At 50.5% G+C, this 26,824-nt stretch overlaps 14 protein-coding genes across 16 annotated transcripts; 8 read left to right on the forward strand and 6 right to left on the reverse strand.

Moving 5' to 3' along the window:
- Nucleotides 1–110: 110 nt before the first annotated feature.
- AA0111_g12755 (hypothetical protein) lies at nt 111–1,115 on the forward strand (the record flags this gene model as incomplete). The annotated part of the gene is made up of 1 exon (XM_028646773.1): nt 111–1,115. One exon carries the CDS (start codon nt 111–113, stop codon nt 1,113–1,115), a length of 1,005 nt encoding a protein of 334 aa, XP_028499630.1.
- Nucleotides 1,116–1,607: 492 nt separating this feature from the next.
- Nucleotides 1,608–3,312, forward strand: AA0111_g12756 (hypothetical protein; the record flags this gene model as incomplete). The annotated part of the gene is made up of 3 exons (XM_028646774.1): nt 1,608–2,210; nt 2,260–2,730; nt 2,782–3,312. 3 exons carry the CDS (start codon nt 1,608–1,610, stop codon nt 3,310–3,312), a joined length of 1,605 nt encoding a protein of 534 aa, XP_028499631.1.
- A 257-nt stretch (nt 3,313–3,569) lies between these two features.
- On the reverse strand, nt 3,570–4,728 carry AA0111_g12757 (hypothetical protein; the record flags this gene model as incomplete). Its single annotated transcript, XM_028646775.1, has 2 exons — nt 3,570–4,555; nt 4,623–4,728. 2 exons carry the CDS (start codon nt 4,726–4,728, stop codon nt 3,570–3,572), a joined length of 1,092 nt encoding a protein of 363 aa, XP_028499632.1.
- Nucleotides 4,729–5,139: 411 nt separating this feature from the next.
- AA0111_g12758 (hypothetical protein) lies at nt 5,140–5,819 on the reverse strand (the record flags this gene model as incomplete). Its single annotated transcript, XM_028646776.1, has 2 exons — nt 5,140–5,705; nt 5,756–5,819. The coding sequence occupies 2 exons, from the start codon at nt 5,817–5,819 to the stop codon at nt 5,140–5,142; spliced, it is 630 nt and encodes a 209-aa protein (XP_028499636.1).
- Nucleotides 5,820–6,205: 386 nt separating this feature from the next.
- Nucleotides 6,206–6,689, forward strand: AA0111_g12759 (hypothetical protein; the record flags this gene model as incomplete). Of its 2 annotated transcripts, XM_028646777.1 has the most annotated exons (3): nt 6,206–6,253; nt 6,360–6,487; nt 6,545–6,689. In XM_028646777.1, 3 exons carry the CDS (start codon nt 6,206–6,208, stop codon nt 6,687–6,689), a joined length of 321 nt encoding a protein of 106 aa, XP_028499627.1. The 2 variants fall into 2 exon arrangements, with proteins under 2 accessions (XP_028499627.1, XP_028499628.1); XM_028646778.1 differs by lacking the exon at nt 6,545–6,689 and having other exon boundaries at nt 6,360–6,533.
- A 197-nt stretch (nt 6,690–6,886) lies between these two features.
- Nucleotides 6,887–8,197, reverse strand: AA0111_g12760 (hypothetical protein; the record flags this gene model as incomplete). Its single annotated transcript, XM_028646780.1, has 3 exons — nt 6,887–7,131; nt 7,184–7,772; nt 7,826–8,197. The coding sequence occupies 3 exons, from the start codon at nt 8,195–8,197 to the stop codon at nt 6,887–6,889; spliced, it is 1,206 nt and encodes a 401-aa protein (XP_028499640.1).
- A 697-nt stretch (nt 8,198–8,894) lies between these two features.
- On the forward strand, nt 8,895–9,308 carry AA0111_g12761 (hypothetical protein; the record flags this gene model as incomplete). The annotated part of the gene is made up of 2 exons (XM_028646781.1): nt 8,895–9,020; nt 9,084–9,308. The coding sequence occupies 2 exons, from the start codon at nt 8,895–8,897 to the stop codon at nt 9,306–9,308; spliced, it is 351 nt and encodes a 116-aa protein (XP_028499639.1).
- Nucleotides 9,309–9,840: 532 nt separating this feature from the next.
- Nucleotides 9,841–10,647, reverse strand: AA0111_g12762 (hypothetical protein; the record flags this gene model as incomplete). 2 transcript variants are annotated; one of them, XM_028646782.1, is made up of 1 exon in its annotated part: nt 9,841–10,647. In XM_028646782.1, the coding sequence occupies one exon, from the start codon at nt 10,645–10,647 to the stop codon at nt 9,841–9,843; it is 807 nt and encodes a 268-aa protein (XP_028499634.1). The 2 variants fall into 2 exon arrangements, with proteins under 2 accessions (XP_028499634.1, XP_028499635.1); XM_028646783.1 differs by having other exon boundaries at nt 9,841–10,452.
- A 579-nt stretch (nt 10,648–11,226) lies between these two features.
- AA0111_g12763 (hypothetical protein) lies at nt 11,227–12,904 on the forward strand (the record flags this gene model as incomplete). The annotated part of the gene is made up of 4 exons (XM_028646784.1): nt 11,227–11,562; nt 11,627–11,769; nt 11,828–12,003; nt 12,060–12,904. 4 exons carry the CDS (start codon nt 11,227–11,229, stop codon nt 12,902–12,904), a joined length of 1,500 nt encoding a protein of 499 aa, XP_028499641.1.
- Nucleotides 12,905–13,854: 950 nt separating this feature from the next.
- Nucleotides 13,855–15,330, forward strand: AA0111_g12764 (hypothetical protein; the record flags this gene model as incomplete). Its single annotated transcript, XM_028646785.1, has 1 exon — nt 13,855–15,330. One exon carries the CDS (start codon nt 13,855–13,857, stop codon nt 15,328–15,330), a length of 1,476 nt encoding a protein of 491 aa, XP_028499633.1.
- Nucleotides 15,331–15,903: 573 nt separating this feature from the next.
- On the reverse strand, nt 15,904–18,111 carry AA0111_g12765 (hypothetical protein; the record flags this gene model as incomplete). Its single annotated transcript, XM_028646786.1, has 2 exons — nt 15,904–16,695; nt 16,756–18,111. The coding sequence occupies 2 exons, from the start codon at nt 18,109–18,111 to the stop codon at nt 15,904–15,906; spliced, it is 2,148 nt and encodes a 715-aa protein (XP_028499637.1).
- Nucleotides 18,112–19,081: 970 nt separating this feature from the next.
- AA0111_g12766 (hypothetical protein) lies at nt 19,082–20,930 on the forward strand (the record flags this gene model as incomplete). The annotated part of the gene is made up of 5 exons (XM_028646787.1): nt 19,082–19,323; nt 19,380–20,000; nt 20,056–20,176; nt 20,241–20,668; nt 20,798–20,930. 5 exons carry the CDS (start codon nt 19,082–19,084, stop codon nt 20,928–20,930), a joined length of 1,545 nt encoding a protein of 514 aa, XP_028499629.1.
- Nucleotides 20,931–21,296: 366 nt separating this feature from the next.
- On the reverse strand, nt 21,297–22,490 carry AA0111_g12767 (hypothetical protein; the record flags this gene model as incomplete). Its single annotated transcript, XM_028646788.1, has 1 exon — nt 21,297–22,490. The coding sequence occupies one exon, from the start codon at nt 22,488–22,490 to the stop codon at nt 21,297–21,299; it is 1,194 nt and encodes a 397-aa protein (XP_028499638.1).
- Nucleotides 22,491–23,388: 898 nt separating this feature from the next.
- On the forward strand, nt 23,389–24,834 carry AA0111_g12768 (hypothetical protein; the record flags this gene model as incomplete). The annotated part of the gene is made up of 1 exon (XM_028646789.1): nt 23,389–24,834. One exon carries the CDS (start codon nt 23,389–23,391, stop codon nt 24,832–24,834), a length of 1,446 nt encoding a protein of 481 aa, XP_028499642.1.
- Between the last annotated feature and the right edge of the window lie 1,990 nt (nt 24,835–26,824).

Consider the following 26,824-nt stretch of genomic DNA (forward strand, 5'->3'; position numbering starts at 1 on the left):
CCCCCCCCCCCCCCCCCCCCGAGTCGCCTACGATCTCTCGTGTGTCTGCTGTGGAGCCTAGTGAGCCTTAGTGTCGTGTGTCATAGAATTAAAACCCCGATCCTGTCAAGATGACCTCTTCTACGCCTAAAACTATGGCAGTCTCGATCGTTGCAGGTACCAACGGCTTGATTCAACTCGGTCTATTGATCTCAGACCTAGCCTTGCTTATCGATCAAGGCAAGAAGTTCGGCAACTTTGTTCGCGCAGCACAGAATGAAAGCGACCTCTTTGACCTACTGAGTGAAGAACGGGAAGCTTTACTCAAAAGGGATGACCTTGTGGACGCACGTGAGATGGAAAAGAGATGGCCGGGGGTGAATTTTGTCTATCATGGTGTGAAGGTCAAAGGAAACATAACACAGAGTTTACAGACTGGATCATCGGTACATGACTCGAAACATCCGAGAAAGAAGACGACCACCCGAGACGATGTGAACGGTTTCACGTGGGTTATGGTAGCGATCACTTCAGCATTAGATGATTGTTTGCCATCAACTGAAATTCAAGAACTTCTTATCCAAGTCTTTGTTGAAGTTCTAGACCGCAAGAATGATATTGCGCTTGCGCTGAGAACACATATCAAGAGGAGTGTCGAGTCCTGGAGGTCGTTTGGGTGTGCTAGAGAGATAGCACACTCGATCAAGAAGGAGATGCGCAAGAGCCTGTCAAAAGGCGCACCTGATCAGCTATCGGTACACGCTGTCCCTCAGCTGAACGAAACGGAGACACAAGATGTGAAAAACATGCTTGTTTGGCTCCTCAGAGGAGATACGGCGGCATTCGATGCTATGTCTCCGATCGCCTTTTCTATGGCAGAGGCTTGGAAGCAGGTCGGGCTTGATCTATGTACTGATGGACTGCCTATCCGCGAAAGTCAAGCATGTGTTTTATATCGCCACGAAGACCAGCTTGCAGGAGGATTGAATTCAAGCGCGAGCCTGACACTTCAGATCTCCTGGCCTCGTGACAAGCCTGAGTCCATGATCGATGTACTTGGAGCTGGTCGTACTCTGAAAGATGCCATGCTGCAGGCTTGGCAATACGGAAAAGATGCTGCTGATCACCTGGAATAACTGGGTAAAGCAGATGGGCACTATGGACACACTGCTGAGGTGTGCTACACTATCCGAACCCCCGACGATGCACGTGTTAGCAGAAGATATGAGCCTCGTATTGGGATGCTCTCCAATCAAGGCTTCCCTGCAGATACCGAGAAGATTTATCATGCGTTAGAATGCGTGCTGGAGGGCGAGTCGGTAGATAGCCTATCATGGCTTCACAATCACGTTGCGCAGGACTATTTGCTTCGAGTTGACAGCACGAACGTAGCATACGAGCAGAAGCACAAGTCCATATACTTCAAGTATCAGGCTCTCATCTTCGGATTTTACTATCAACTCTTAAGACAACCTTTGTCATTTCATCTAGTCCAAGCTGAAGCTTTCTTTCACGGAGCATGGGGTGGGAATAGTACAACACTCCTGACTATGTGTACCCAATCTGGTCGCTGCCTGAGGATAGACGCAAAGGTTAGTCGAGCTCACGTCTTGTACATGCTTGCTGCAATGTACAACGGCTGGCCCAAAGTCTTCGACACGACATCAACGCTTCCTGGACTGACTGGTATCGTCGGACCTATCTCAGTACTGGCCCTGTCTCATATTCCCACTACAAACAAACCAAATGAGATCTCGCGGATCGCTATTGTCGATCTTCCAATGGTTTTCGATCAAAAGACCATACAAACCGGAAAGTGGTTGATGTACAACGAAGAAGAATCACCGTTTGCGCTTCTAGAACATGATTCGACAAATTTCGGGAGTATTACTAGCGGGACACCAGATCAGCATGAACCAACGGACATGGCGTACGATGTGTTAATGCGTCAAATAAGCGATAAGACTAACGAAGAAGATGATCGCATGGTGTTCACAACAGAAGAAGCTGTGCCACGAATCTTATCCGATGAAGGGAATACCTCCGACGGGTTGGAATCTCCGAAGATGCCTGCAAGGAACGTCATCGAGTCGCGAAAAAACCATACTCTTCCAGAACCTATATTTGCGTTGAGCCTTCCATTGCTTGTGGACAGGATTATGCAATACTTACCTCTGCCGACGTCGGAGCCAGAAGTCTCCCCAGGAAAGGTTCGGGTGCACTGGACTTCGGTATGTTCAATACAAAGTTCGTTTGACAACACGCTGACACTAACGATAGCGGGGTAAGCGTATGTACGACGATTTCATTGAGCTAGACTCTGGTGCTGCGGGCGAGCTTGAAAAGTTGCTGCGAGAGAGATACAGACCTCAAGAGAATGCCGGAACTGGTGGAGTGATGATATTCGGACTCTTTCGACATATGCTGGGCTTGTTCCGTCGGCAGAGCGAAGTCCAACAGCAGTCGAATCTAGACGCCGAACAGGGGGGGCATGAAATGCAGTCTGGTCCTGGTCAACCAATTCCAATTCCTGATATCGCGGTTTCTGAAACAGAGCATCAAGATCCAGAAGAGGAACTTGTCCGTCTGTTGATCTGTGTGAACGACAAGAGAACGAGACCGACGTTGAAGCAAGAGGTACTTCGGAGCATCAACGATGACCGTGAGTTGTTTCATCATCTACGGAAATGGTATTTGGTCAAGCGTAGATGGTTTACCTTACGAAGTCTTGGAACTCTTAGCCTGACCCAGGTATGCTTTAGAAGAGAAAACAAAACTCTTCTTAAACTAATCCTTTGACAGTTTGAAGTCAATTACAGTAACGCTGCCAATATCTACCGTCACGATCATGTGTGTGGAATCACAAGTGACGGGCACCACGATCAAGCTTTAGGGTTCTATTGTTTGTGTATCCCACCAGAAGAGCGAGTTGGGTCTGACAAGGAGTATCTTTGTTATCCCGCTCCAAAAGTCCGAAATCGGCGTTTGGTGCCTGTACTTGGCCCGGCGATGTTGAAGGGAGACTTCCTCGACCCTCACTCCATTGTAGCTGGCCAAAAGACGACCCTGAATCAATTACCCAAACGTCGACTTCCAAAAGAGCTTAAAGCAACCCCGGAAGAGATGGCGACAGGATGGGGTCTCCACATCGAGGAAGACTGGCACTGGCCTACAATCTATTGTTGCCTCGTCGTCATAGTCCTGTTCAGCTTCATCTTTGGTATAGTTTGGTCGGTGAAGAGAAATGATTTACAGGGCGCGTTTGCTGTTTCAGGATTTGCAATCGCATTAGGCGCCATGTTCTTAGGGTACATGGCGATACCGAATGTTTAGACACATATTGGAATATGTCATACATCCGAGGTACGAAGTGCCCTGTACTGGATATGTTGTAATCTAGAACAAATCGTTTCATAAGCTTGCTGTATGTTGCTGGCGCTCCCCATATGAAAGAGTGAAAAGGATCAGAAATTGATGAGTCGGCTGGCGTGTTCCTTGATCGCGCGGCAGTTCATGAGTATAAGTTCACGGTAAAGTGATCATTTCGTCATGAAAGGCAATCCTCTGGCGCTCTCTAAGCTTCGATGAATCTACAGCTTGCTTCCGCCCGCTGCCTTCACAACAAAACCTAACTTGGGAAAATGAATTCTGACATCTAGCTCACCCATCTCGGCCGGCTTGATGACCACCTCTTCGCTTCCAATTTTGACCAAGATACCCATTGTAGGATTACCGCGGCCTGTGTCATCAGGCACGATGCTTACACCCACTCCCGGAACCAATCCTCTTGAAGTATCAAGGGCGATGTGTTGCCCCACCACCGTAGGAACGAGCAGATCTTCATCGCGTAATAAAGTTGTTCGTCTCAGCGCGTCTTTCCACCGAGTGTCCTCTCCGGGAACTGTTATTTGTAGATCCGGCAAAGCGCCGATGTACGCTTCGAATGCATCGAACCACGTCATCAAGCTTGGATACCTCTTCTTGTTGAACACTTGTCCCACAACATCATCATTTGTATCATCTGTTCCACCACCACTAAGATTGTTGATACCTTTCCCAGCAGCGATATCGATACCCCATCTCAATTGATAATACAAACTGATGTCAGCGAGCGAAGGTGTCCTCGTCGGCATGGCCCAAGTACCCGACCCGAACATAGGTTCCAACATGGAGAGGTGCAAATCTAGATTGGAAAGATGGATTGGTATCTTAGACTGCAACTTCTCAGGCGAGAGCGGATGTCCAATGAGCTGAGCGCGATCTTTACCAAAGTCTGAGGCCCAGACAGAAGAAGGGATAAATCCGGTAGTCGTCCGAAACAGCGGTTTGTCAGTCCAAAAGCTCGCGAATCCTCTTACGAGCCCACGATACGCCCATCCGCTTACACCTTCGATCGGCGGATACACGGTAGCCCAACCTTTGTCCACTGGGAAAAAGTGCTCTAGTGCCTCAATGATGAGCGAAGTGTCACAGTAGATCTCCCTGCCAATAGCGAGGATGGGTATCTTGCGGTACTGGAGGCCGAATGTTGATGTTATGAGGGGTCTGGGTAGCATCGATGGGACCGTGACATATGCTTCGGAACCAATGGTTAGTCACGAGATGTACGTGCTTCGATCGTCACGAGCAGGGAGAAGGCTTACAGAATGGTATCTGCTTGATGCGTAGTGCTAGTCTGACTTTGTTTGTGAAAGGGCTAGAATCATAGCCGAAGAGGACCACAGGTGGATGATCAATTGGTTGCGCCATGTTGCCTGTAGGGAAGCGACACAGACGGAGCTCTCACAGGAAGGCGTTCAATACGGCAAAGATATAAAGGAGTCGGTAATGCCGGGTCGAGATGAGGTTATACCCCGCGCTGTGCTCAAGAGCCGAGGTTCTAGTCAAGAGGCGAGAGAACGTATGCTTTGTGTACTGAATCTTTGTTAATTGTTGTACGTGTTCTGATGAAAACTACCCTCTAGGCCAGAGTCTTGATCTGCATTCAGAGTCCAGATGTAAGCCATAGCGACCCGGTCTTGTCTCTACCAGTGCACAAAACTGGAACGACACTATTTTGGGGTTGAAACATGCTTTTGCTGTGGTATCGAAATCATGTCCGTAATCTACCATAATGTGGGACGCCAAACTCCAAGACTATCTGGATGGTGCGACAGAGTCCTACTCGTCAACATCCATAGCCTCAACACCGCCACCAACCTTCCTCTTCATCATCATCTTCTTAGTCTTGCTCCTCGTCTTGGGTGTCGTCTCCTCGAGCTCACTGAGCTCGCTCTCCTCAGCCTCGAGCTCCTTCCTCCTCGCCGCAACCTTCTCCTTGACCTTCTGCACATCGACCTCCATGTCTTCCTGCTCAACCTCCTCCTTGGCGAATCGCTCGCTCGGTGGCAGCAGATGCTGGTTCTCCTCAACCAGCTTCCTGTCCTCCTCACGCTGCCTCTGCTTGTTGCCACGCATGCGGGCCTTGTAGAAGGCGCGCTCTCTCCTCTGCCGGATCTCGGATACACGGCCCATGGCCTTGAGGGTGGTCTGGATGAGATCGCGGTTGTATCGCACGGGCACGTTGCGGCGCTGAGCGAAGGTGAGGGTCGAGTCGACGGTCATTTCCTTGTTGTGCGCGCGACGGAAAGACTTTGTCCAGGCGAGCTTGCGGGGGTTGCGCTTCATCTTGAAGTTCTTGTGGCATTTTGATTTGCAGAAGCGGAAGGCCTTGGCATCATTGCGCACTGTGCAGGTTAGGAAAGAGCTTTGTTGATGCGATTTGGGGTCTTCATACCGAATGTTATGCCCTTTGACGGGTATACGGGCGAAGAGCAGAAGTAGCAGGTTTCGATTCTCATCCTGTCGTTGTGGCGCGAATACGGTCGCGCTCGGTGCTATGGCAAGGAAGGAATGCGATTTGGTTTGCAAGAGTCGACCACGCTTCACAGGTGTTGGCGGTGGTGAGGCGGCGTCGTGGAAAAGGTGTGGAGTTGAGGATCGAGAAGTTGGGCCGGCTCGAAATTTTGGGTGGCCCGTGCACGTCTACCCATCTGCCATTCTCGCCCGCCAATTGCGATGCATCTCGACCGAGACACCTCCGCAAATTTCCTTCCCACCACCTCGCCGCCGTCGTTGACGCATCCATCTGGCGTCGCCCCAATCTCCGCCTCCGCATCACGCACATCCACCACGTCGAATCTCGAGCAACCGAAACCACTTAGTACGACCGACACAATCACGAGACATGTCTGCCTGGGTCTGGATCTTGGGCGCTGGTGCCACTGCTTTCTTCGTATGGCTCCCCCATCTTTGCATTGGCGGTTACGGCCGACTTGGTTATGGAGCTGCAGGAACAGCTTGGAATGTCAAGGAGAAAAAGTACTGACAGATGCGAAAAGGGGCGCGCAGCACTTGTGGGACTACGAAGATCAGGTGGTGGTGCTGGAGCATTAGGACGTGGATACTACAAGGGCGGCTTTGAGCCCAAGATGACACGGAGAGAAGCCGCGCTGATATTAGAAATGCCGTATGTCGACAAATCCACACAGCCCACCAAGAGCACACGAGACTGACATTACCCCAGCGAACGCGGCATCACAAAAGAACTCCTACGCAAGAAGCACCGGTCGCTCATGCTTCTGAACCACCCGGATCGAGGCGGTAGCCCATACCTGGCTACCAAGGTCAACGAAGCGAAAGAGCTACTCGAGAAGGAGGTTAAGGGATGAACAAGAGGGGGATGATGTGTATACCAAGACTTTGTACTATATCACGGCATGATTCCCAGCATCAGCATGGCGTTGGACTGAATACGATTAGCGATTTACGACTCTTAACACGTTTTCTTTGGTTCCAACTTTATTCAATTACATGTGGTGAACATGTGCTAATCGTCATAGTTTCCACGAGCGCGCTACAATATCGTCTACACTGGCAACACAACTTTGACTCCCATGTACTCTCGCTGATGCATGATCTTACCGTCAATGATGACTTGGTGCACGCCGACACGATTGTGAATAGTGTCTGTAGGATCTGTCGCCGTAGCGATCTGAATCTCACGCCACTCGCGATTGGTAGGAACCAGTTCGCCCTGTAATGTGCGCTTCTTGAACTCTTTGTAAATCCCCTGGTCCTCAACACAACCTTCACGCTGTATCAGTGGCGAATCTGCGATAATCATTAGCATCTCGGCTTGCAGACGACTAGAAACTCGACATACTGTAGGCAGGCGTCATGCGCAGACTGCCAAGAGAACTGTTGAATAACACGAGTGAGAGGCGATCTTGGTTCAACTGATCCACGGGCGGCTTAAAAACCCGGTGTCTGGTAGCCTTGAAATGCCCGCCCGAAACGATCTCCAGCGTATCACCGATATTGATGACGAGCGCACCAGGCTTGTATGGCACATAGTACCACTTCTCATCCTGTCCCCAGATCTGCAAGCACGAGATCGGGACAGAGAATAGGAGCGTCGTGAGTCCAAAGTCGGTATGGCCATGCATACGCAGACCTTTGGACGCTTCCTGTGTCTGCTTCTGTACTGGACGGAACAGCGCATGGCGGAAGTAGCCCTCGCCTGTGGGTCCATCATGAGACTGGATGTTGTCCCAGAGGTAGTCGTCGGGCAGTTCGAGCACTCGAGAGAAGAGAGTCAGAAGACGGCGATTAACGGATTTGGTGAGGTAGTTGCAGAATGCTTCAATCTCATCCATGAACGGGTACAGGCATTTGGGCGTACGGCTCATGTCTTGCCAGTCGGGTTTGTACCAGTTGAATTGCTCGATGCCATCGGGGGTTCCACGGTGACGCTGGCCTTGTTATTAGTCTTCCAGCATTGGTTAATAGAAGACATGATGCTAACCTTGAACCCATATGGATGCTTGTAACCAGACCATACACCAGTCTCCGGATTAAAGAGCAGACGCTCCTTGTCTTCTTCACCTATGTTCTCGTATAGATACTGTGCAAGAGCGAACTGTCTGTGCAGTTGTTGCAAGGAGACGCCGTAGTTCTCCAGGAATAGGAAACCATCTTCTCGGATAGCTCGCTTAACCTGCCCAACAAGGTCATCGACAACTGCTGGATCATCAGAGTCCATTAGAGTCAAGTCGATGGAAGTGAGCTCGGCAAAGTCTTCTTTCTGTTGAGTGACTGGTGGAGGAACCCATTCTGGTACGAAGGGCTTGCCAGGAAGATTGGCTGATGGGGGATTGAACTTAGCGGCTGGTGCCATGACGATCGATGTATTGATGAATCTATTGAAGGTGTTGTGTATAAGACTAAGCTGATCGCTACATATCCTTTGAGCTTGGAAATTGAGTCCTTATGTTCTTGAGGCAGATCCTAGTGTAACCTCGCAGCTGTCGTCAGGTCCGACTTTCAAGGATCGAGCTCCTCCTCAGCCAGAACCATCATCTCATGGATGGCTCAAAGGTCATCATACGACTGCGTACGGTCCGGCGACTGGGGGCCGCGGCCTTTGCTAGTAAACGCAATCAACAAAGCGGTCGAAGCAGCGGCACTCCGACTATGCGACTCGAGTCCGGATCATCACCTATCTCCGCCTCCACCTTTGCTTTCTACATACCGAAATCTAGATGAGACCAATCATGTCAAGTTCATGGATGAGAAACATACAGTGTTGCGATGGAGGAGCGATTGCCAACGGAGGAGCTCCTCCCCGTTGTGGGGCCGTGGGCTAGCGCGCCCTGGTGGCTTCGTCCTCCACATCCTTGGAGCTCCTCATCCCTCCACCAAGCTTCAGCGTAAAGTAACTGCTTTGAATAATGACGAGCTAATGTAAGGCTATATACCCAGGTATTACAGTATGTGGCTCTATACCTCCAGCCTCGCTTTCACAGAACTGCTTGCGTCCAGCTTGACGAGATCGACCACTTTTCTTCCGAAGTCACTCCTATCGTACCGCCATCATGTCGCGTCAACTCATCTCCAGCGAGAAGTTTCCCACTAAACCACACAATTGCCCCGCCACGAAAGTCCCAGGGCTAGTCTTCTGTGCTGGACAAACAGCTACTGGAGAGATCAAGCAAGCCACAGTAAGTTTTCCCATCGCGTATCACAGCTTTTCATCATTTAGCACGTACTGACTCAACCCTAAGAGAAAGGTTCTCCAAAACCTCAAAGAGGTTCTCGAGCTATCCGGTTCGTCGCTTGAACAGGTTGTCAAATATAATGTCTACCTTGCAGACATGAAGGATTTCGCGGCGATGAATGAGGTGTACATCGACTTTTTACCTCAGCCGATGCCTTCGAGATCATGCCTGCAGGCGTTACCTCCTGGTGATGGCACCGTGATTGAAATTGAGTGCATAGCCCAAGTTTGAATTGGGGCGGATTGAGTGGGAGCATTGCGATGGTCACACGGCTTAATCGGTGCGCTTACGAACCTGCATCCGGCGACAACTCTTCGTAGAGGACGTAGGCTATATATGCTAGTCGACGCAGGTTCACAAATTGACTGTCATCAAGAATTAAACTTCTTGGAATCAAAATGAATAAATAAGAGAACTTTTCCTATATTTGACCTGCCAGTACTGATATCTTCCTACCGGAACGAACTTTGCTACTAGCAGCAAAGACGTTGAAGAACTTAAAATACCCTCAAGCACATGCTGCAGATATTGGAAGCTCAAGCAAAATATCGAATGAGAACTTAGGCTTGAGGCATGTGCTTAGGTGAATACGAGCAATGATAAGAAGTCATGTGCAGCTATCAAAAGCTTCATAAATGAGTCCAATGAGAGCTATGGGGTGGAGGCAGCTCCCAAAGGTCGTACAGAACCATATGATGAACTGGTAATATATTCGATTATTATCCGCATCTATCTGACGATAACTTTTATTCGACTCCGCATCTTATACGTTCGATCTCGCGATCTCGAATTCGGCCATGTACCAGTTCTGTATTGCCTTCGTGTCTCCAGTGATAGCAACAGTATCGTACCTTTTCCTCGCCTCCCTTGCGGCAGTCCCATTGTTCACCATTCTTCCAGCCCACTTCCCGTGTTTGCGAGCAGCAGAGACTATCTTGTCGACAGCTTGAACGAACCCTGGCTCGTCACCACGTGCAGGGGTATAACCAAGGAGAGATTGCGCGAGGTCGTTGGGTCCAATGAATATGAGATCAACACCCGGAACTGCAGCGATGGCGTCGACATTATCAACTCCAGCACGTGTCTCGATTTGGATCATGGTGATGATTGTCTGATCAGCCGACTTCATATACTCGGGTGTTGTAAGGCCATGGCCAATAGCTGGAAAGGCCGAGCCTTGACCACGAACACCTTGTGGCGGAAATTTCGAGGATGCGACAACTTGTGCGGCTTCTTCTGCGGTGTTGATCTGAGGAACCATAAGGCCATGCGCCCCAGTGTCTAGCGCACGCTTGAGTATATCGTGTGTCGGTCCGCGAACACGTATGATCGGAGATACGCCCAGAGCTGAGATAGCGGCTACTGAGTTGTGCATGGCGTCGTCTCCGATATGACCATGCTCACAGTCGATGATGATTCCATCGAGACCTGTCAATGCAACGATTTGCGCTTGCCGAACAGAAGGTATCGCGACAAAAGTCATCAGCGGAAATTCGCCGCTTCTGATCTTATTGAGAAGCCTCAGACGAGGGTTCTGGATTGTTGTTGTCTGCGCTGTGGGATAGCTCATGATGTAGGATGGGGTTGGCAGAATACATATCAAGAATATAGTAGAGAGAAAGTGCTGAGACGGGGTCTTGATGTCACTGGGATGACGGGAAGGTAGATGTCATGTTGGTGCATAGGTCGACACGTCCACTTAAGTAGCATCACAGCCTCTGTCGTTCCATCGAAATGATGCTGCTATCGCATGCGATGTGCAGTTTGTGAGGAGCAAGTTGGTTCCACTCGAGATGCCGACCATAATGGAGTGTAGGTTTGCTCCGCTCGGAGGAGAAGAGAGGAGCTCCTCCCATCGGGCCCGCTAGCTTCATGCAGTGACCACGAGTCATACAAGCATTACCCCTGATCTTACTTTCTTACGCAGATAAGCACACGATAATCGGAACCCACCAGTTCGGAACGTACCTCAGCTCGGGTGCTCCTCTCAGTGTCATGTAGTCTCAATCAATGACAATACTATGGCATAGCTGCTATAAATCATGACATATTGTGACGAGATATCGGTCGTCTCTCATCGGCATCTTTACAAGCTGTAGTTACATTTTTCCTGGCCTCATCGTTACATTTGAAGCCACGTTGTGCGACAATGGAGACTGAGATGAAGAAGCTCGACCTAGTCGGAACCGCGGATACTGATGTCGAGATAGGCATTATCCACAACAAGCGTATGCCACATTCCCTTCGCAATCTAAGTCAAGATGAGATCTCGGATCTCAACCGGAAGCTTGTTCGCAAAATCGACTGCATCGTCTTGCCAATCATTGGTATCCTCTATATATTGAACTACATCGACCGTCAAAACTTGGCTGCAGCGAAGTTACAAGGTATCATGGAGGATCTTGACATGACAACTCAACAGTTTGCGACGGCGATCTCGATCCTCTTCGTTGGGTACCTCCCTTTCCAGATTCCGAGCAACTTGGTAAGCTGTGCCTACACAAAACGCATGCGAGACACACACTGATTTCGTACCTCCATGTTTACAGATCATTGCAAAGATCTCGAGGCCTGGACTTTACATCTGCGTGGCTGTGGTCATCTGGGGGTCGATTTCTGCTGCGACGGCAGCTGTGAAGACGTATGGTCAGTTGTTGGCTGTACGCGCTGTTCTCGGGGCGGCAGAGGCTGTGTGAGCCAACCACTAAGACATTCGAAAGATCTACGCTGACTCTAATACTTTGTTCTAGATTCTTCCCTGGAGCCATGTACTACTTGTCAGCATGGTACAACAAGACTGAACTTGGGAAGCGCACCGCGGCCTTGTACATTGCGCAACAATTCGGTAACGCATTCGGTGGCCTCTTTGCTGCTGGTGTCTTCGAGCTCGATGGAAAGCATGGCATCCGTGCATGGCAATGGCTATGTAAGTAGACGAGCGTCAATGGCTGCATATATCTGACAGCGCTGACGTATCTCTAGTCATCATCGAAGGCTCTGCTACGGTTGGCATCGGCGGAATCTGCGCCTTTCTTATGCCAGAATTTCCACATAATAGCAAAATACTCTCCCCGATTCAGCGTGATCTTGCAGTCTGGCGCATCGAATCCGAGTCGGGCGCTGCAGAGGGTACCGAGAAGGAGAGTGTGCTGAAGGGCTTCAAGATGGCGATTAGTGACCCAAAGTTGCTGCTCCTCATTCTATGTAATCTCCTCTCGCAGGCGCAAGGATCGATCGCCAACTACTTCCCGACGCTGGTCGCCTCTCTGGGTTACAAGGGTAACACCAGTCTTCTACTGACTGCCCCACCATACATTCTTGCAGGCATCGTCTACTACGGACTTATGTGGTACTCTGATCGCAAGAACGTAGCGTATCGCATCATCCTTGCGTGTATCGCCATCGCTTGTGTCATGTATATCATACCCATGACGACGTTGAATGTCGGTGCGAGGTACTTCTCCATGATGATCCTCCCCTTCGCCTCCGTCGGACCACAGCTTGTACTGTACAAGACTATCAACCTACATCTTGCACGCCCAACTGCTAAGCGTGCAGCAGCGTCAGCGCTAGTCAATGCCATCGGTGGCACCTCCAATATTTGGGCCTCCTACCTCTACTACGCTCCACCACAGTTCTACACGGCCTTCGGTACGCTGATGGGCTGTGCGTTGGCATTTGCAGCTACCATAACCTTCTACCGTTGGCTTGTTCGTCGAGAGAACAAACGCCTCGACTCTTGCGATCCGGACCAGATTGCGAAGGTCATTCGAGGTGGCGTCACAGAGGAGATGGTACGACTCAACTGGCGGTACGAGATGTATTGAGGGCGATCGTCGTAGTAGGTAAGGGTGTCATCCAGCGGATCGATGATGGTTATAGTTGTGTTCGTGGTGGCAGTAGTTAGTTGCTATATAGTTTGGAAAACTTGAGTATGACAACTGCGACCTCTCGCGTGTAACTATGGTCTTGTCCCTGACTCGATACCTCACCTGTCCATACTCTGGCATCTCAAGTACAATTTCATGACGACCAAGGGCAGTAATGATATTATTGCATGACGTTCAGCCAGTGATGTGATGTGTAAGGACTTCGCGGAGCGGCGGTGTACCACTGTTCAGACGCCGATCGGGCCGAGGTCGCCATTCCCCAACCACCCCCGCTTCCTTCTCGCAAGCCACTGACCATGACTTCCCGTCTGCATCCCCTAGGGCCACGAACCATCTCGACGCTGTGGGTCTGGGAAGTGCATATAACCAATTGCCGAACGATGAATTGTATGAGCAACGACGCGCCTCTAAATGCCCGTAGGGGCCTATCCGATAGGACATACCCCTGCTAGTGGGAGATAAGCACAATTACCTTGGATGCAAGTACTTCTTGAAGTGAATGAATGAAACGCATCTAGCTGTTACCGAAATCTCTAGCAAACATCATCAGTATGGCATCCATAGGTGTAGCACCTCATCCTGTCAAAGAACAGCCATCTTTCCAGCCCTTCCAATGTCAAACCTGTTAAAGTCGCTTTACACGACACGAAAACCTCAAAAGACATGCTGCCCTCCATGCACGTACTCGAGAAGGGGCCTCCTTGGCCTGTCACTTCTGTGCAGCAACATTTTCAAGATCGGACCTCCGACAGCGGCATACCAGAAGAAAGCATCCTGACTAGCAAGCCCGCCAGCTCACGAAGCAGTCGAGAGTACAGCCAGATGGAGTCTCACCGGTCTCGGTTCACGAGCAACAAAGGAATCTTGTGTCAGTTACACCGGATGATATGGGCGACCTCGATCTTGACACAGCATGGCGGACTATTCTTGATGGCCACAGCCAGCAGCACAACTCTACGACAAATCATGAGCTTGGGGGCATCGCAACATCAAACAAGAGTGTGGCTTCCGTCTTCTTACCAGAACAGTCGATGAGCAACATCGACGTCACCCTGCAGAGGATTCTAGCGACAGAGATGGACCCACGGCTGGAAGTCACACATATGCAAAGTCTTCAATCCAACACACTTAGTGACAACCTCGATCTTTCCAGCCTGTGCAGTTCCAGCGGGTGGTACTCAGGTGATTCACCACAACTGCAAGATGACTGGAATAATTCCACAGCGCAGGTTGCCCAAGGTATCGAGTTGTTCTTCATCCACCTGTCTTCGTTCCTGCCGTTCATTCATCGGCCAACATTCGATAGCAATAGAGCTGATGAAAGTCTACTCTATGGCATGCTTGCTCTTGGGTATCAATATGGCGAAGATCCGGACGATCAAGAGAGAGCTTCATCCGGTGCTAGCCTATCCTTAAGATGCTATTACCAATCTCGCGCGTTGCTCAAATCCAATAACGACGAAGAGACGCTCGGCAATCCTCAGAGAATAATGACCGTGCAAGCCTATCTTCTACTACAGGTCCTGACTATGATGTATCTCTGCGGAACATCGTCAGCGTATGGCTTGAAGATACATTCGAAGATCGTCACGTTGGCGCGAGCGGGTAGACTTATGCAACCACTACCAGCCCAAGCGACTGCAGCAGCAGATTTAGAATCTCTCTGGCATCAATTTGTTCAAAACGAAACGCATAAGCGAACATGCTTTGCCATACATCAGATGGATGCTTTGTGGTACCAGGCGCTTTCGGTCCCCCGATCATTATCGCATCTAGAAATCAAACAGGAGTTGCCTTGCGCAACAGATCACTGGACAGCACCAAACTCTGGCGAATGGGCACACAAGCAATTACTCCTGAGACAGACTGGCCCACCAACACAATTCTCCGAAGTAGTCAAACAGTTCTTGACTTCCAGTCCGGATCTACTTACATTGTCTCCATTCGACCCTTATGCAACTATCAACATAAATCAATTCCTCATTTCCAGTGCTAGAGAGGTGTCTGGTTGGTCTACGATAACAGGTATTCTGAGCACAGACAGAGTGGAGCCACTCAGGTCCTCTCTTGTTGCGCTAGAGCCTTTTGCTCGGGCACGCGGAAACAATTCAGACCTAACGCAGGCTTCGCTGAATGAAATCACCTGGGAGACGGCGATGATTGAATTACAAATGTGGTCACCTACACACACTAGTGGTATCATCGAAGGGAGCATAGATGCAGTACTGTACCAGCTTACAGACCATGCGCCGTCGTGTGAGTTTCTTTGTGAATCACGCATCTCAGACCTGGTTCAACCACATGTCGATTGGTTTCTGCGGTACCTGGATGTGACCACATCGCCAGAAACCGAAGGACCCTAGGTTCTTCTCTATGCTTACAAAGCCTTCATGATTGCGTGGCAGCTTGTTCGCCGCTGCAGGGTAGGATCCATGCGGGTCGTTCAAGTGCAGGATGGCGATACGCAAGGTGCACTTGCGTGGGCCCGGAAGGTCTTTAGACGACGGGGGCGCTAGCAGCTCGGTCGGGTTGCGTTGAATTGTATAGACCGACTAGAAGCTAATGTACCAGTAGAAGCTTGTAAGTAAGTCTGTCAAGACATTAAAGGCTTGGCCTTACTTATGGTTCCATCGCTACCGCTTCGATCCCGAACATGCACCTTCCGCCACATGATGTGGGAGAACAAGCGAGGTGCACTTTCCAATCGCTTTACATGATGTTTCGTCAATGAGCACCAAGGCGTGTTGGGAGTCGAAAGGATTTGGTGTTTTGTGAGTGACAGAATGTGAAGAGGGATGAGCAAGTCAATCAAACATGAACCAACGAACCGCGCAAGACGAGATCCGTCATCGAAGGGTGTTGGAACGTGATTGCGATTTATTCTGCGCTACCCCTGATTTCATCTGAGTATGAGTCAAATTACTCTGAGAAAGCTCTTAATCATTACCCTTACACCCATTCGTCCATCCTCCTGCAGCTTTGACCACCTTGTTGTTGTTCCAACAGCGCGCGCGAACCCAGATTGGCGTACTGAAGGTAGCGTACCATTCGTGCCCATCATGATCAGCCGGGTTGTCAAAGTACTCGAATTTCCAAAACGTCGTACCGAGTCCATAGCAACTGTCCATGTTAGGCCGAAGAGTCTTTCCGCCATGATCCCAAGTGGCAAAGCCAGCACCCTCAACCTTATAACGTCCATGGGTCCCCTTGTACCAGCCCTCGCATCGGCCGTAAGGATTTTTAGGCCATGGCCAGGGGCGGTTATTGCGGCGAGGGTGGAGCTCATATTTGTAGTCTCCGTTGTCACGAACGTATCGCCCGCCACCCTTCCAGTTCATTGGGTTGTCAGATGTGTCGCATGAGTTCATAAGCTTCTTCATCGAATCGACACATTGGTCTTGATCGAATGCCGAGGCGTCATTCCCCAGTGTGACGACATACTCGTGCTCTTCCGGTGTGCCTTCGTCGTAGATTTTGGAATAGCTCCAGTTGATCTTGTTAGACGAGTGATTTTCAGCGACCTCTTTGCAGAAGCCTTCGTAGTTCTCGTTGGTGCGATTTCCACTGACGTAGTACTTACTGCCAGTCTTCGAGAAACAAGTAAACTCGTCCTTGACAGTTGCTTCGCATGTAGGCGAATCGACACCGAGGACGATGGCACGCAGATCCATAAGCTCAGCGAGTGCAAAGGAGGCTATAGTGAGGTGACCGGCTTCGTTGGGGTGAAACTACACGTGTCAGCGAGGTGAACATTGTCAACCACTCGCGTGAGTGTGAAGGATACTCACATTCTGGCCCACGCGGTCGGGCATACCCATGCCCAGAGTCATGTCGAAACCGCCGTCTCCAGGGCAGGCTGGTGGCGAGGGCGCCCGCGGATCCAGCTTGTGCCTGACGGCAGCACGCGGATCAGGTGACTTGTAAAGAACTGAGTCGTACAGTGTGCGTTCGATGTTCCTGTCACGAGTCTCCATCATGGCCTTTAGGCGGTTGACGCGACGTTTTTCCGAACTGGATAGTCTCGTCGAGTTCAGTAGTTCGTCGAGATCAATGTCGCGCCTGCGCAGCTCCTGCCGATCGAAATCATTTTCCCAGCCACCCCAGGGATGCGTGTCGGGCTTGATAAAATGCATGTTTGGTTGTTTGGGATCTGGATAGTCGCCATTGCTACTCGGGGAGCACATTCGGGCGTCGAGCTCTTTGGATACCCAGTCGTCCCATTCAGCATAGCCGACCTTATAATTGATCTTGTCGCTTTCAGAGGCCTGATCCACAGCCTCACGGATGGCCTTGTTGATGTCAAGGACGAGCTGGTTAAAAGTATGACGACGAGCCTTTGTGAGCGCCTCATAGGTAGAGCCTAGCGGAAGAAACCAAGCAATATCCCACGACTGACGATCACAATTGTCTTCGGTCGTGTCAAAGAACTGGGCGTAGCTATTCACGACCACGATGCCATCTTTGTTCATCTTCTCATCTAGCGCCTCCAAAATCTGCAGTATGTTGTCCGTAATGATTGACTTGACATTCTCTTGGGCCTTGGCGATGACCGTCTCGCAAGCAGTGGACTTGCCGTAGGGTAACATGATGCAGTCCGCGATGATTTTGGCCAGACACAGGTCGTTTCCGCCAGAGGTGAAAGTGACAAAGTCGAGCTCGCCTTTCAGAGCCTTCGCCTGTTGGTAGATTTGTTCTGAACGGTCGCCGCTGCAAGCAAGGTATTGGAAACCGCCGTCCTTCTCGACATGGGAGCCAAACTGGGCCTCGATGACTTTAGGGTATGCCATATCATACCTAGAGCATTTCCAGTTGTCGCGAACTTCTTCTAGGCCAGTAGGCGCTGTAATAGCCACTTCATCGGCGGTGATTCTGTGACCCAGGGGTCTGCCGGCACCAATGCCAGCCGTGTAGCTGTCACCGATAGCTGCCCAGCGTTTGATCCATTGCATACTGCTCGGATCGTCATCTCGTTTGGAGAGTGGCAGCGGGGCCGAGGAAGCAGACTGGTTGGTAGATGATGCACGCTCTCGGTGGAGTTGATGTTCTAAACTTCTACTTTGTCTTCCATGATGCGAATGATGTGGTACGTAGCAGTTGACCATGCCGAGCAGGATCATAAGGCTGAAGACTGACTGAGAGACCATGACGGCTAGTAAAGCTGGCCCAAAGTGAGCGACATGAATGTGTATGGAGGAAGAGATCAAACGTCTAAGGCCAGAGTTGTGTGTAGGTTGGACTGATTGATAGGCTGTGAGCAGGTGGGGAGAAGCCCCAAGTGACAAAAGGGAAAAACTCGCACAAGGTGCTCAACCGTCCAGGAACACCTATCTCGCCTGGAAATAGAGCTCCAGAAGGCTCAGCCAAGACTCGTTATGATTACGTCCAAGACTTGTGGTCTGGTGAGATCCTTCTCGGTCAAAATGTCAAGATGCAGATTGAAATCTCTAACATGTAGATACAAGTACTACGACGAAACAGGCAGGCAGATAGTATGCGACATGGCCTGCCCGTCTGTAGTATTTGAGTTTTTACTATGCTGGTTTGACCCCTAGGTCCAGAGCAGGTACGCCATCCAAGGATACAATTGACATTAATGATCCTGCATGTACTACGTATGGACCTGCAGCAAGGCAAGTAGTAACTAGCACGTTATGCAGAGTCGCGATGCCCGATACGGGCTGAAGACCGAGCGACACTCGGCGGCTGAATACCGCCCGAGCGGGCTGATATTAGTGGCGTCTGGTTCCTGCAGGGACCCGAGGTCCATGCCGACCCACATAAGTAATTTAACCCCATCCTTCGTTCATCTTGGCACATGTATGTTCAAGGAACAGAAACCGACACTAGATGGCGTCTTTATTCATTGACATGCTGCGATAGTACGCGCCTTAGAAGACGACAATGTTGAGGTACCCCTGATGTGCCCATCCGTCATTGAGCAGCGAATCCGGAAGTCGCCCTGCTTGTTTCTCTCGCGTCCCACGATTGTCCAACTCTCACCTAATTAATCACCCTTACAGCTTCTTTCATCGAGTGTTGTCCACTGTTGACTGCGCTGAAAACTTGCTAGTCACTGTGCGGATTTCTTTTTTGGAAAATATTTCGGCAATCATCATGGCTCCTAAGGATGCCTCACTCCGGTGCCTCTATCTTGGACTTAGCCTCCTATTGACGGTGCAGGCGCTCAATTTGGGTTCCTTCGGTGGGCAGGCAGAAACCAAGTCACTGTTAGAGAGCGTCGCTGGTATGGAAACAACACCGCAGGCTCGAGAAATGCTTCTGCGGGCGATCAATAATCAGCCCGACTATACGTGCACCGCAACAAAGCCTTGCGACTTGGGTTGTTGCGGCCCTCTGTGAGTGGAAGACATCCACGGGTTTCTAAAGAAAGTTGGTTAACAATCGTGGTTAGTGATGCCACCGGTACTGGTGTTTGTGGTTTTGGCCCCGTATTCTGCGGCCCCAAATGTACGAGCGACTGCGAACGGAAATCCGAGTGCGATGGCAACAACTGGGGCCTCCAGTATGCCAACTTGACCAAATGCCCGCTCAACGTGTGCTGCAGTGAGCACGGTTTCTGCGGTACGACAATCGATTTCTGCGGCCCCGATCCTGTACCGCACCCTCAGTGCGATCTTTCCAAGCGGAGCGCCGACGCGCGTACCATCGGCTACTACGAGGGCTGGAATTATCAACGTCCATGTGGTAACATGGAACCTGAAGAAATTCCCTTAGGACACTGGACGCACATCAACTTTGCTTTTGCGCTGATCAACCCCAAAACGTTCCACATCGAGGACATGGATCCTGGCACCGGATCACGCTATGGTCGTGTGGCCGGACTCAAGGAGAGGCAGCCTGATCTCAAGGTCTGGATTGCTGTTGGAGGGTGGGCAATGAATGATCCTGGACCTTATCGAACAGCTTTTTCCGACTTAGCTGCTAGTGAGGCCAATCAAGATAAGTTTTTCGATTCGCTTTTGACTTTCATGGAGAGATATAATATGGATGGTGTCGATCTGGATTGGGAGTAGTAAGTGATTAGACCTATGTCGTGTTTCGTACATACACTGACCTATGCGCTCTAGCCCTGTAGCAGAAGATCGAGGCGGTATCCCCGCAGACTTCGACAACTATGTTAATCTCCTCAGACGTTTGCGCCAGCGCTTGAATGCTTCCGGTAGAGAGTACGGCATCAGTTTGACACTCGTAAGTGGCCAGCCTTCATGGTACTCCGCTTCCACGTTGTTCCACCGAAGCTGATCCCCCACAGCCAGCTTCTTACTGGTATCTCCGTGGTTTCAATCTCCAGGAGATGGAACCATACCTCGACTGGTTCAACATGATGACGTATGACATTCACGGCGTTTGGGATGCCAGTATCGACAGCCTCGGCCCTATCGCCCAGGCGCATACCAATCTGACCGAGATAAAGATGGGTCTTGAGCTTCTGTGGCGCAACAACATCAACCCAGAGCGTGTCGTACTTGGTCTCGGCTTCTACGGTCGCAGCTTTACCATGAGAGACCCAGGATGCATGACGGCAGGATGCGAGTTTAGCGAAGGCGCTAACGGCGGTGCGTGCACGGGCACACCCGGCGTACTATCGGCGGCCGAGATCAACGAGGTCATCGCTAAAGGTGCCACTGTCACGTACGACGAGAAGGCCGCTGTCAAGATCGTCACTTGGGATTCGAACCAGTGGGTTTCATTTGACGATACTCAAACGTTGGGATCAAAGATTGATTTTGCGCACCAGCATTGCTTAGGAGGGCAAGTACTACCATTTCGATTCCTACCATTCATTACTAGTTGCTGACTGACAAACAGGACTATGGTATGGGCTATCGACCTTGATGACGGTACACTCACCAAAGCCCTTGGTGAGAATATCGGGCGACGTGAGCTACCTACCTACGAACCAAGGAATTACTTCGAGTGCGGCGCCAGGCCTGAGTTGTAGACACCTAAAGGCAGGCCGACTGGGGTCTTGCTGGAAAGTCAGTCTGATCGGCCTTGATACATGTGGTCAATGACCAATCTAGCCGTCGACGTATGCACATTGTGCCGTTCAACATGCACAAAAACGCCCCTCATACGTGATTCGCCGCCGACTGATACCATGATTGGAGATTTGCTTACTGTGACTATAGACCACTGTGACTACCTTGCCACTAAGAGTGATCAAAGTTTTAAGTGGCGAGCATATTATTTACATGAGGTATGAAAAATATAAGCTAGAACAGACAAGGAGCGACATGCGAGTCAAAGGAAGAAACGACAACCTGGTTACCCACGAGGCTGCGGCTTTGCTTGTACATATACCCCCTCATCCATCGCACGACCCGCCCTTAGTATCACCAGCGCGCGATATTCCACTCCTTATCTTCTTAAGCCTGTTGAAAAATTGGCTCGATCTCGAGTTGTGCGGCTCGCCCGGTACGGACAAAGCTGGTTTGCCGTAGAGCGTGACGAGACGGTCAATGTCCATAGGGCTGGGTGCTAGCCGATTGGGGATGAGACTGCCATCATCGTATTTGAGAACGACTTCACGGTCGTCCCCTAGACCTATTCCACCTGCACGTGATGGATACATCATGATCGAATTTGGATCAAAACTTTCGTCTGAAACCTTCTTGTCCAAGGATGGATACGGAAGCCACTCGGCTGCACTAAATCCCCATTTGCCTGCAACTTTCATGGAAACGCAAATGTGATCCAGGTCGAATTGTAGTTCATCCATCAAATTGTGATCATTCGCCTCTCTCGCTGCTGCGACCAAGGTAGTTAGAGTCTTGCTGATTGCAGCGAAATCGCTGAGAGCCTCGCAGTCGAAGTCGCTAGGCTTAAATTTGGGCTGACTACTTCTGCCACTCCAAAGGCTCCAACCATTGTTGTAGTCTCCAGAAGTGATGCGCCAGTAGCGAGGATTCTGGTGCTCATGGATTAGGCCCCAGACGTGACCAAGCTCGTGGGCTATGTTGGCATGGATATCGTCCTGACCGATGCCTTCATTGTCGGAAAGATTCGTTACAGGCCCCAGGTCCGCATCAGTAGGCTTACCATCATTTGCCGCTTCGTTTATAGGTGGGATGCCCAAAGTTGACAATAGCTTGCCATCAGTATTGTATTTGATAAGCAAGATGGTGTCGCGATTGCTTTGCCACTCATCCCTGGAGGACACCTCTTCGTAAGAAAAGCCGTGTACTTTGAGAGGTGCCCATAGTTCTATGGCCCGTTCCCAGATTCCCTTGAGCCTCAAATTCTCTGGATCTTCAAAGTGGTATCTTATCTTCTTGTCGGGCCAGAGGCGCGGGGCCAATTTGTCGTTTGGCCGGCTCTCTATGGAGAAAGCGCGCTTCATAAGTGGAGACGTTGAATTATGTGTCTCAGAACCCAGATAGTCCGGAGTGGAGTTTGTTCGCTGGTTTGGCGCATTTGCCTCCCAAAATCTGCTGCCACCCAGGACCCCTTCCGCGCTGGCTAGCAAGAGGCCAGAGACGAAGGTAGGAGAAAAATACATGATTGTTAAGAAGATGAATGAGTGTGATGTGGGATAGTGTCGCGAAGTGAACGAATGACAATCTCAGGACGATGGGCTGTAGATGCCTTTTGCACGAAGAAAAAGACTATCTGGATCGACTCGGCAAGGTCGCGGAGAGAACGGATGCACAAATCCAAGACACGTCTGTCGCAACATGTTGGACTGCATTGACTTACCCTGGGTTCGTCCTTGAAATTGCACGCGCTTAGAGTTCGGTTGTAATTCCTTCGGCGTGAGCCCTGTTAACGTGCTATCTTGGTCAGATCCGTTCACCCTTGCTAGTTCCCGTCATCATCGATCAAAACGGCAGGTGTTCCCTCTGATAGACTAAACCCTGCGTTAGATTAATGTGTGCCGTGCTTGGCACTATAGCAGGGCCAAGGCCAAAGTAGCCTCTAATCTTGCATGCTATCCGAGGCCAATGTACGTATCTGGTTGCTGCAGCACGCCAAGCTCATTGAGACCAGGTAAAATGTAGTAGTGCGAGCTAGAATGACGGCTAAAAATCAAAGTGCGCAGCTTTGTGTGACTAAAGTATGCAGCCAAGCTATGAGTAATGTTGTTACTCCTATATGCGACGTCCACCGAAATTTGAATCCTCATCCTTTCCAACGGCTGGAATATTGGATTTTCGGGACTGTCCATTCTGGTCAGTGGATACCATGAGTCTCAGTCTCTTCCCTGGGCCCGCGAACCTTTTCCACAACCTGAGTCTTTTAGCTCAATTGTTCAATTGACATTGTACGCCAAAGCCGGACCAAGCGTTCCTGGCAGTAGTTCATATCGACGTCCAGTGTTTGAGCATTCGATCTGGACACTTTTCTTTTGCGTGCTTCATCGGTCACTGTATCGCGAAGTTATCCTTCCCGCTGCCAGTATGCGGCCGTCCATTCAGCAAGTATGTTGGCTGGCTTTGAGCTCCGTTTTTCCAGTCGTCGTGGCTCAAACCTCTAGCCCTGACGGTGTGGTCCATCCAGGACAGCCGGCGAATTGCAACGGATGGCATACCGTCGTTTCTGGTGACAATTGTCAGACTGTGTCCCAGCGTTACGGTATCTCACTGAGTCAATTCTTCGAATGGAATCCCGCCGTTTCCTCTGACTGCCTCAACAATTTCTGGCTCGATTCGGCCTACTGTGTGAGGATCGGAGAAATCAATACCAGACCCAGCAGCTCCGCCGGTGCAACCTCAAACCCCACGTCCACATTGACGTCTATGGTCACGTCACAAACGACCATTACCTCAAACTCTGCAACACCAACTACTTCTTACAACTCGACATACTCAGTCTTGCACCCAGTCACCTCTTGGAACGTGTTGACCACGAGTACCGACAAGATGTGGCCGCCTACCCAGACGCTCGCAGGTCAGACTGCAATATGCAATGCGTGGCATCGCGTTGTCCCTGGTGATACATGTCAGCGAATGCTTGACAAATATGGCCTAAAGTCCATGGACGATTTTTTGAGTTGGAATCCCGCGGCTAAGGAGGACTGTGAGATGCTCATCGCCGACTACTGGGTGTGCGTCGGGGTGCAGCGGCAGATGGGTAACACGGATCTCGAATGGGAAACGGCTCAGCCTGAGTTTACCGCCCCTCCAGAGCCCACCAAGTACACACCAGTTACGCTGCCCGCAGCTGACTCGAGCTTCTCACCGATCCCGTCTCATGGGCCTATGCCGATCGACTGTAAAGTTTACCACAGGGCCACAGCTGATCAGAACTGCAATGACATTGTCAAACTGTACAACTACTTTTCACAGGAGCAGTTCTTGTCGTGGAACCCAGCTCTTGACGGCAATTGTCTGGGTCTTTGGTTGGATACATGGTATTGTGTTGGCGCATATGCGGATGACAATCTCCCACTGCCTGCACACCAGACCACCAAGCCAACCGAGGGCAACGTCCCTCTGGGATACCCCAATGATTGCGCGCGATGGTATCAGACAACTTTCGACGACACGTGCGACCTTATCGTACTTGTGTTTGGCAGTTTCAGCATGGCTGATTTTGTCAAGTGGAATCCGACTGTCTTCCGTGATTGCAGCGGCATCGTTTCGGATGCATGGTACTGTATAGGTCGCCCGGATACGCCGATAACACGTACTCCAGGCGCACCATGGCCGACGCAGTTGACAACGTCGATGCCGATGACTACGTCTACCAAGCCATCATCAACTGCAACAGGAGCACCGCAGCCTGTGCAGACACCTTCGCCTGTCCGTGAAGGCATGACGAAAGATTGCGTGCGATTTCACCTACAGCAGCCTGACGAGTTTTGCTGGGCGATGGCGTCCGGTGCTGGTATCTCCTTGACGTGAGTTTTTCCCCAACTGAAAGGTTTTGTGCTCCTGAGAAGTCGTGCTAATTGTTGGTTCACAGCCAATTTTACGAGTGGAACCCCGCTGTCGGTGACGATTGTCAAAATCTGTGGCCGGATTATTACTATTGTACCGGTGTGTGAAAGTCCGGGCAACTCTGGGAGAGGGATGACTCGGAGGCGAGCTGCACCGGCATGAAACTTTGCGCCCTGATAAGAAATGAAAATGATATTGCATGTAGTGTGTGGGGAGTAGCCTGATTGTCAAGATGGAGTGTTCCGTCCCGCGGACCTCGGGATCAATCATATCTTGCCTAGCGGATTTTAGCGTCATTCAAATAGATTGCGTTCCTGCGCACCTTCCCTACTGTCGTCTCATGCTCGGCACAAAGCGCACCGCCGATGATGTGAAATCGCTTTGCGCTGCATCCTTCGGGTCCCGCCAAGGCCACTCCTAATCCCGACTGTATCCATGATTGTGCAGGCTCGTTGGTCGAATACATCATCGCATTAGCTCCATGGCAGCGGTGTAGGACTAGCCGAAGAATGAACTTAACGTCTGTTCTTTCTCCCAATCAAAGCCGACACACTTGGCTCTTGGGGCCTCACGACCCGCACCGACCGCCTCGGCAGCGAGTGTCTTATGAGCATGCCCCCTGATTCCAGACTCAAATTCTTTCACCTACTTTCTAACGTCCCAACAATGACTAAATTCAGCATATGGGTGAAGAAGCACCTAGGTATCAAAACGGGTGCCCAGAAACAGTCGACGGATGAACCACCATACCTACCATTGTCGCGACGACCTATCACACCAGAACCGCTCGATACACGTACATGTCTATTCTTCCAATTACCCTACGACATCAGGAGTATGATCCTCTTCATGGCCTTTGGTGGCCGTACCCTTCATGTGGACCTCGTGCGTCAGAAGAAAGTATGGCAATGGGGAGGCGCTGTGTGCTGCAGAAATAGGGATTCTGGGTGTGGAATGTCACAAGGCGGGTTTGCGAGCAAAAGATCTGCTGTCCGCACGATGCCGTGCCCCAGTGGTTACACCTCTGTCAGATTGATGCGTTACGGTTGGGTCGGTCCGTGGTGTGACAGATGCATGGACTCAATTTATAGAAGCGGAGGGGGCTACTGGGAGGAGGACAACACTGGAATCATGGGGTTTCTGCTGTCATGCAGACACGCGTACACCGAGGGGATTGACATACTCTACTCTACCAACTGCATCAGCATCGAGAGTGAGCCCTTGCTTCTTCACCTACCTCAGCTACTTCCTTCAAAGAGGCTCGCGTCAATCACTTCTCTTGAGATGCTTGTCAGGGCGCATCGAATTGAGCATGCTGACGGAAGTTCATCCTTCAGTATGGATCACCTGAAACCGATCCTTGACCATGTCCTCATGCTCTGCCACCACCTCCGTGGGCTCTGCTTGTCATTTGTTGTTGACAGCGACTGCTGCGAGCTTCTTGATGGCCCAACACTGCCGCTAGTCGATTCCTTCTACAAGTCCAAGCCGTTGCGAAACATGAGAGTGGAGCTACCAACTGCCGACTACAGACCAGCATGTAGATCATGTGTTATTGGCGACCATCCCGATGAAGCGCGCACCAATCATAAGCAGGAACGATCGCCGTGGAGATCTTTAGATGACGAGAAACCAAAAACGCAGAACAGAAGTATCGAGCGCTATCCTTATCCCCCACTGAAGCTGCCGGCGACACATGGGGATGAGATCAGAGAGAGCCAAGGATACTGGCTGTGTGAAGGTGATCGTGGGCCAGAACCGCCGCTAACAATGTGTCACGTACCGTAGTGCGCGGAGAGCAGTTTTACTATAAGGGATGTCGCTATATTACACTAAGTATAGTAGTATCGTAAGGGAATTCTATTATAAATATTTAATAACTGTATTGAATTTTAGTTTTAAAGTTCTTTATATTAATAAGATAGACGTGCTACTAATAAGACACAAGTATAAC

The sequence above is a fragment of the Alternaria arborescens genome (assembly GCF_004154835.1).
Source record: "Alternaria arborescens strain FERA 675 chromosome Unknown contig_104, whole genome shotgun sequence".
NCBI lineage: Eukaryota > Fungi > Ascomycota > Dothideomycetes > Pleosporales > Pleosporaceae > Alternaria > Alternaria arborescens.